Source organism: Gossypium hirsutum, chromosome A01 (assembly GCF_007990345.1).
Source record: "Gossypium hirsutum isolate 1008001.06 chromosome A01, Gossypium_hirsutum_v2.1, whole genome shotgun sequence".
Taxonomy (NCBI): domain Eukaryota; kingdom Viridiplantae; phylum Streptophyta; class Magnoliopsida; order Malvales; family Malvaceae; genus Gossypium; species Gossypium hirsutum.
The window spans coordinates 39,060,347-39,068,210 of NC_053424.1; the positions used below are offsets into that span (position 1 = coordinate 39,060,347).

At 35.4% G+C, this 7,864-nt stretch overlaps 1 protein-coding gene across 11 annotated transcripts; it reads left to right on the top strand.

Annotated features, from left to right (window-relative positions):
• The first annotated feature begins 1,750 nt into the window (after nucleotides 1–1,750).
• LOC107918126 (protein ALTERED PHOSPHATE STARVATION RESPONSE 1) lies at nucleotides 1,751–6,402 on the top strand. Of its 11 annotated transcripts, none has more exons than XM_016847650.2 (7): nucleotides 1,786–2,079; nucleotides 2,279–2,389; nucleotides 2,968–3,797; nucleotides 4,147–4,328; nucleotides 4,551–4,771; nucleotides 5,413–5,743; nucleotides 5,851–6,402. In XM_016847650.2, the coding sequence occupies exons 3-7, from the start codon at nucleotides 3,005–3,007 to the stop codon at nucleotides 6,280–6,282; spliced, it is 1,959 nt and encodes a 652-aa protein (XP_016703139.1). In that variant the 5' UTR covers nucleotides 1,786–2,079; nucleotides 2,279–2,389; nucleotides 2,968–3,004; the 3' UTR covers nucleotides 6,283–6,402. The 11 variants fall into 11 exon arrangements, with proteins under 11 accessions (XP_016703141.1, XP_040944406.1, XP_016703139.1 ...); XM_041088070.1 differs by having other exon boundaries at nucleotides 5,578–5,743; XM_016847654.2 differs by having other exon boundaries at nucleotides 2,279–2,312.
• Nucleotides 6,403–7,864: the final 1,462 nt, after the last annotated feature.

Sequence of the window (7,864 nt, forward strand, 5' to 3'; positions counted from 1 at the left end):
CATCTTAAAAATGAGAAACAGAATGCTCTGAATTGGGCACATGGGCAAAGACACGCACCCGTGTCTCTGCCGTGTGGTTGACACGGACTTGAACACAGGCGTGTTACATGGCCATGTGAAAACTGCACCTAAATTTCAAAAATAAAAATTTACCACACGGCCTAGCACACGGACGTGTGACTTGGCCGTGTGACTTCAATTTCTTCATGCCTTAAAAGTTAGAGAGTTATACGGGTTAGGGACATGGGCGTGTGAGCCCTGCAACCTTGGAAAATTTTTGAAGTTTTTTGAAAATCTTTATGAGTTTTCGATTAAGTATCGATTTGATTCTAATACTCGTATTGGACCTCGAGGGTCTAAGTAAGGGACGTTTTGATTGATTTCGGTAAATGAATAGTAATCTGCATAAATTATCTATAAAATGTTCTAAATATTTTAGTAATACTTCGAAACCCTATTTCGATGACGAGTATGGGTTAGGGGTTTTACAAGAAATTGTCCACATCTCTTACAGACATCATCCCTTAAACTCTTTCGACTTGGGGATATCCATTTTGCGCTACTTAAGGACCGAAGCTAGCATCATTTTTCCCATAGCAACTCTGCACACAACGAGTTCTCCCTCAAGCTCCTTAATTTTTTCCATCATGGCCTTAGTTTTCTCCTTCAAAGCCACGACCATAGCTTTGAGAGCATTATTCTTCTTAGTCAGCTTCTCAGTTTGATCATCGATGGAGGCATTTAGAGCCTCTTTCATCACATCCCAATTGGCATTAAAAGCCTCCACCACATAGTCCCTAAGCTGCACTCTCATCAAGTCTAACTCTTCAATACGCCCCTCAACTACCTTGAATGTTTCCTTCACACCACCTATGGATATCTCGAGATTGACAATTTGATTTTCCAAAACCAACAACATATCCCTCGATCTGTTATTTTTCTTGGCCTCTCATGGGTTTCCATCGGGACATTTTGATTGTCTCATCCTTTCTTCATCTCAATTGGTGCCTTCGAATACTGGCTCAGATACCAACTGTCACGAGGCTAGAGCTTTAGTCTAGCAAACCACACAGCCTTAGGTAATTCCTTGGGTTCAATTCCTGCCTAACTGAGCCTACTCTCGAACAATGAGAATTCTTACAAAAATTGTCTAAGGCACCAAAGCAAAGTAGAAGCAAAATCAAAAGAAAAAATAAACTGCAAACGAATAAGAAGCCACAGAAAAATAACACACACCACGTATTTGAGTAAATGTTTTAAAAAATAAACTATTACTTTGAAGGTTTGCAATTGAGTGAATACAAATGAATGTGAAGACGTCTATTTATAGTTAAGCTCCCCCAAATCCAAAGATATAGATTGAGTTACATCGATGATTAAGATTTGTGCCTATCTACAAAATTTAAGTTAAAAAGGATTTAAATTTTATACATCTTTATCCCTTATGATTTACATTAATTATCTTAATAATTTTAATTTTACCGAAATGTTATTTTAAACTAAATAAACTTCTCTATATATTTCATAAATCGAGTCAATTCAAGTGTATTAAATTATTTCAATTTAATAAATTAACCTTCATAAAATATTTTATGCGCAATTATCAAAGATTTTGATATGCAACCTGCGACGATAAGACCATTTATGTCAACAACTCTACTAAAATGTACAAAAGTATGAGGCTAACTTACACAGCTACCAAAGACGCTAAAGTGAGCTGTCAGCTAATGACGTGGGCCTCTTTCAAACATAATAATAGTATGGAAAACGCACTCATGCTAGCGTGGAGAGGGGTTCAGTTTTTTAATTAATTAAAGGTAGCAAAAATGTGCCTGCTTTCGCCTCCTCCCTCTGCTTTGGATGCTTTTGTCTTTGGGTGAGCTCTTCTCACTTGATGCTTCTTTCTTTTTTCTTTCTCTTTCTCTCTCTCTCTGGAAAGCTAAGCAAATAAGAAGTCTTTCACCTTTCTTTTTGGTGGTGCTTTTCATCTTTTAAGTTTTAATAAGTTTTTGCAATTCCTCTCATTTCCCCTCTGTTTCGAGTTTTGACTTTTTCCTTTATCATTGCTTCAGTCATAAGGTAGATTGCTTCCTTTTGTTTTTACTGTTTTAGTTTTCCAACAAGAAAGAAGAAGCATGTCTCTGTCTCTGGCAGTTTCTATTACAGCCACATTGTCTTCTTGTCGTTTTTTCTACCTTTTCTTTCCTTTTAGATATTACTCAAAATTATCTTACTGAGGAACCCTTTTCTCTTTGGTCTTGGAATTGCTGTATTGCAGCTTTAGTTTGAGCAATAAAGATTTTGGAAGCTAGGTGCGTCTTTTTTTTTGTTTTGTTTATTTTTTGCCTTGTTGAGGATCTGAATCAGCGGTCGTTGAAAGGCATGTAAGGTAAGAATTTTAGGTTAGAAGTTTTGATCTTTGATTATATTGATGATCACTTTGATTGAGAAACCTTGTTAGAATCCTAAGGACAAAGGCATCCATTTGAATCTATTGCTACTTTATGGTAGGTAGATGATATGATAGCATACAAAGCAACTGGTTTCTTTTTCTTGTTTTCTAGTCTTTTTCTTTTGTCTTCTATGAGGCCTTTGGTAACCGTAAAAGTAAGGTATGAAGATCCTGCAGAAGCAACAGATTGTGGTTACGAGTATCATTTTACCCAAGGGAACCTGACTGCTGCTTTGTTAACGCATGAGTTGTAAAATTTCTTTGAGATTAACTACTCGCTTTGCGATATTTGAGATCTTTGAATTTCCCGGAAAGGAATTCATATGTATGAGAAATACAAATTTGCCTTTTAGGGCGTTGGTGTGTTCTTTTTATGGTTGTGATCATTTCAGCTTAATGGAAATAGAATGCATGATTAACCATAGAAATAGGATTGGGTCTTACTTTTTTTCTTTTTCAGCATTATAAGCAACACTTAAGTTGTAGAGAAATGGGCTTGATTTTGTGTAATGCAGGTTAAAGTAGATACTTTAATGATCCCTGATTGAGAAAATGGGTTGTGCTGCTTCAAGGATCCAGAGAGAAGGGAGGGTGCAGGTTTGTAAGGAGCGGAAGAAGCTTATGAAACAATTGGTGGGATATAGAGGAGAATTTGCGGATGCCCAGTTGGCATATTTGAGGGCATTGAAGAATACTGGTGTAACCCTGAGACAGTTTACTGAGTCCGACTCATTAGAACTTGAAAATACCTCTCATTGCTTGACATTACCTCCCTCTCCACCTTCCCCATTACCTCCTCCTCCTCCGCCACCACCTTCTTTTAGCCCTGATCCAAGAAAGGCCGGTGAAAATGGTATTATCGAAGCTGCCCAAGATGAAAGCGCAAAGGTTAATCAGGATGAGTGTTCTACCCCACCACCTCCTACTGCAAGCTCTTCATGGACCTATTGGGACCTTTTTGAGTCTACTTCACCTCTCCATCATCCAAAACAGAGTGAAACAGTGGAACCAATTCAGGAGGAAAGTTGGGCAGAGAGTAGGATGCAGTTTGAGGATGAAAATCCTGGAGAAGAACTTGTCGAAGGTTTTGCCATAAATACTCCCCCTATGAGGTCTCTGCGAAGGGAAATAGCTGATAATAGCTCATCAATCATGAGCTGGTATAATAAAGATTCGACAGATGTAGCCATGTTAGTATTGAAGAACAACAAGACCTTAGAGGGAATTATGAAGGACTTAGATGACTACTTTTTGAAGGCATCAGCTGGTGGGAAGGAAATAGCTGTTTTTACAGACATCAACATAGGGAACAATTCTCTTCCATGGAAACTCAATGAAAACAAAAGTAAGCAAACCTTTTAATGATTTGTTATTTTACGAGTATCATTTTCCCTATGTTTAAGTGCTTCTTTTTTTTTTTTCTTATGGTAAAAACATGGATAGGAAGCTCTATCTGATGCAATTGTCTAAGCCGAAACTGGAATTATATTTGTCTTCATGCTTCTGTGCTTTTTTCTTCTCTTGGCAATATGGATACCAATTTAGGCCTTAAAGTGAATACTAATGAACTTTTTACTTTGGTAATTGTTATTTGATCTTGTAATAAGTGATTTGAGCATCAAATAGCCAGTATCTGGCTGGCTGCATTGTGTTGTAATAAATGCACACTGTTTCCAAACTTGTCTACACTACAGGAAACAGGAGCAATTCTGCAAAGGTTTTTAGTGCGTTGTCATGGAGCTGGTCTTCTAAGTCCCTTCAGCTTGCAAGAGATGCTTTTCAGTGTCGATATAGCAAACCATGCAATCCTGGAGCTCATTGCATTACTCTTGATAAGCTATATGTTGCAGAGCAGAAGCTTTACAAGGAAGTAAAGGTAAGAGTGATACCTAGCCTGGTCATTTGATTAAAACTTGAATAAATTATAATGTGCTATTGATTGTGATTTTGGTGGCAATGTCAGAATCTTTTAATGCATACATCGGTATGAATCTTTTAAGCTATATATTGACTATTTTATGACCATGCTTTGCCTTGGTTTCTGTTTCATATTGACTTCTGTATGAGTCTTATCCTAATGTGATAATGATGTTTGTAGGAGGAAGAAGTTACCAAATTGGAGCTTGAAAAGAAATTGATGTTGCTCCAAAAGCAAGATGAAAACCATGACTGGACCAAGACTCAGAAAATCAAATCAAGTGTTGAGAATCTGGAGAATGACATGACACGCTTGCAACATTCAATAAGTACAGCCTGTTCATCTATATTGGAGCTCATTGATGAGGAGCTTTACCCACAACTGGTTGCATTAACTTCAGGGTAAGATCTGGTTGCTATGCTACATGAGTACATATTTAGATTTCTTTAACCGGTTCAGTGATACACAAAGGCGTAGTTAGGGGAGAAGGCAGGGGCTTTGACCCCCTGGTTAAATGGGGTCTCTTACCATTATTCATAGTGCAATTTTAGTCCTTTTGAAGTAAAATTTTTAACTTTGTACCCCCCCCCCCAAAAAAAAGAAAAAAAAAATTGGCCCTCCAAATTCCAAGATTCTAGCTTTGCCCTGGTGATACTTAAATGAAGAGATACTCCAAAAACCTCAAAGTTCTGGTGTGATGCGGTTGTCGATAGGGTCCTCATTACCAAAGTAATTTAGCATTATTTGATTTCTGGAAATTCACTTATTTTTGAAGGGGCTTTCACAAGGTGTCAAGTATACATTAATTCAAGAAAAAACCATATGTGTATGATGAAATCTTCTTATTTATAATTCCAACTTAAATTATCTTCCGTGTCTTGTTTCAGTTTTTAGTGAAATTGTCCATAAGCCTTAAGCAGTTATTGATTAGGTGTCTTTTTTTTAATCATCTTGGGGTGATTGAACTATTTGAATTATGGTTTATATTTCAGTAGTGTATAAGATTGAATTTGCTCAAATTGTCTAATCTTCCCAATTACAGTCTGATGGGGATGTGGAAAATGATGTACAAATCTCATCAATTTCAGAACCATATTTCAAAGCAGTTGAATCATCTCACTGATCATTTAAGCATGGATTTGACTACTGAATCCCGTCTTCAGGCTACAGCTCAGCTTGAAACTGAGGTTTCTTTCTGGTATTATAGCTTCTGTAGGCTCATAAAATCTCAACAAGAGTATTTAAGAACACTCTGCCAGTGGATCCAACTTACTGATTGCCTTGTAAGCAACCAGCAGCAGAGTCATTGCTCATCTGCAGTTCGTAGGCTTTGTGAAGAATGGCATCTTGGTTTTGAAAAATTACCTGATAAGGTAAACTTTACTATACAAGTATTAGGGATATGGTGCTCAAGCAGTTCTTTAGTTAAATTATCTCCTCTATGCTATCATTTTGAGTTATATCTCTACGGTGCATGCAGGTGGCATCAGAGACCATTAAGAGTTTTTTGTTGGCTATCCAATCTATAATCCAACAGCAGGCTGTGGAGCACAACCAGAAAAGAAAATATGAGAAGCTTCAGAAAAGGTTGCAGAAGGAGTTAATTTCACTGACTGAGATGGAGAAAAAGGTTGAGGGAAGCGTATTAACTTTAGATATGAACTCCACGCTGAGCCCAAAGCATCCTCTTTCATTGAAGCGTGCCAAAACTGAAGCCTTAAAGAAGCGAGTTGATGTGGAGAAAGGCAAACATCTAAACTCAGTCCAATTAAGCAAGACCATGATTTTAAGCAATCTAAAAACTAGCCTTCCCAATGTATTTCAGGCATTAATGGGATTCTCGAAAGCTTGTGTTGAGGTCTTTGAGGCCATTCATGGCAACAGTCAGCCAGAAATTCCTTGTGCCTCATAGAACTCAAACTAAATTTTATTGAATGGTGGAAATGTATATAAATGCTTTCTACCGTAAATTGTCTGTCAAGGTGAACTGAATGTCTTGCCATTCTAGAGAATGATATATACCTTTTAATCAGTGAAGTTTTGATTAAGATAAACAAAATTCAATATCACTCTAATTGTTCAAATTAATCACTGTTGTAAAAAAATAGGTTAATCCATTATTATTGACGTGATTGACAAGTGGTATTTTTTCTTTTTTGGAATTTTGATTAAAGTTAGGGTCCTTTAGTCCAAAACAGTTTTTATTTTTATTTTTTTCTACATAGTGAAAAGCTGCTTCATTATAACAACCAACAGAACGGGAGCATTGCCTCCTAAGCATTTCGATGATGCTCAGAAGCTTGTAAAATTGTCGGAAAGCGAGTGAACGAGTTCTTCATTTGCACCAATGCCTGTAGGATTAAGATGCTATCTTACTAATTCAAATTCAAGAATTATGGATAAAGAAAACCTAGAATCATAAAGCTTTAGCTGAAGACACAACCAAAGAGAAAAATAAGGAAACGCAAATAAAAATTTAACTGAAAATGTCAATTAATGGATTAAAACTCAGTTTTTTTTTTCGGTTATGGTTCTTTTTATTAGAAAATATAGACATCACATATATAATAAGGGTAATTACATGTTATTATTTATTATCATGATAGGTTAGCCCAAATTAAAAGTGATCTAATTTGGTTAGAATTTTATTGGACTTCATTTATTAAATAAAGTATGGGTTAAATATGTGTAGATACTCTAGTAATTGAGTTCTAATCAAATTCTAATTAATGATGGGCTAATTAGAAATTGATTAGAACTAATATGCCAAATTTATAAATATTAGGGTTATGGTCCCCAAATTATACACAATATATCTTTTCTAATATCTCATCATTAGGAAAGAGAGAGCAAATATTCTTTGAAGTTCTTGTGTGCTAATTTGGAAGATCAAATCCCCAAGATCCGGTAAAACTTCAAGGAATTCATGGATTCAGGTATGCTTTCGCGTCTAGTTTTGTTCTTGATTTATTCTTGATGATTTGACGGGATAGATCCTGGTTTATTTAGTTTTATTTTTAGACTAATTTTACAAATCTAACAAGTGGCATCTAAGCCTCGTCATATCGAATCATTGAGAATTGATTAAGGTTCTTATTTTGAATAATTGATTCATGAAGTTTTATGGGTTTATATATTGATCTTTGAAGGTTTATATTAAAGTAAATTTTGTTAAGATCTTGATTATCTTGAATTCATCTTAAAATTTTAGGGTTTTGTTTTAATTTTTAATTTGAGTGATTTTCGAATTGATGAATTTAATTACAAAAGTTTTTGCGTTTTAATCTTTTTCTTGCGATTCAATTGTTTTCTTTATTCATGATTTGTGTTACTGTATTTGCAAAATCATGTTTTTGTCACTTTGTGCCTTTTCTTTGAAAGCATTTTATTTTTTTTATTTTTTTAATGGTCTAAGGAATTTATTTTGATGTTAAAAAAAAGGGTTAACATATACACATGGCTTAATTCTTTAATAAATATTTTATTATATATAA

What these genes read in the sequence shown, in the direction of transcription:
- LOC107918126 (XM_016847652.2), top strand. Translation starts at nt 3,005, where the DNA reads ATGGGTTGTGCTGCTTCAAGGATCCAGAGAGAAGGGAGGGTGCAGGTT. An exon ending in AGCTTTACAAGGAAGTAAAG is followed by an intron (nt 4,329 to 4,550) that starts GTAAGAGTGATA and finishes TGATGTTTGTAG; the next exon opens with GAGGAAGAAGTTACCAAATT. An exon ending in TTGAAAAATTACCTGATAAG is followed by an intron (nt 5,744 to 5,850) that starts GTAAACTTTACT and finishes CGGTGCATGCAG; the next exon opens with GTGGCATCAGAGACCATTAA.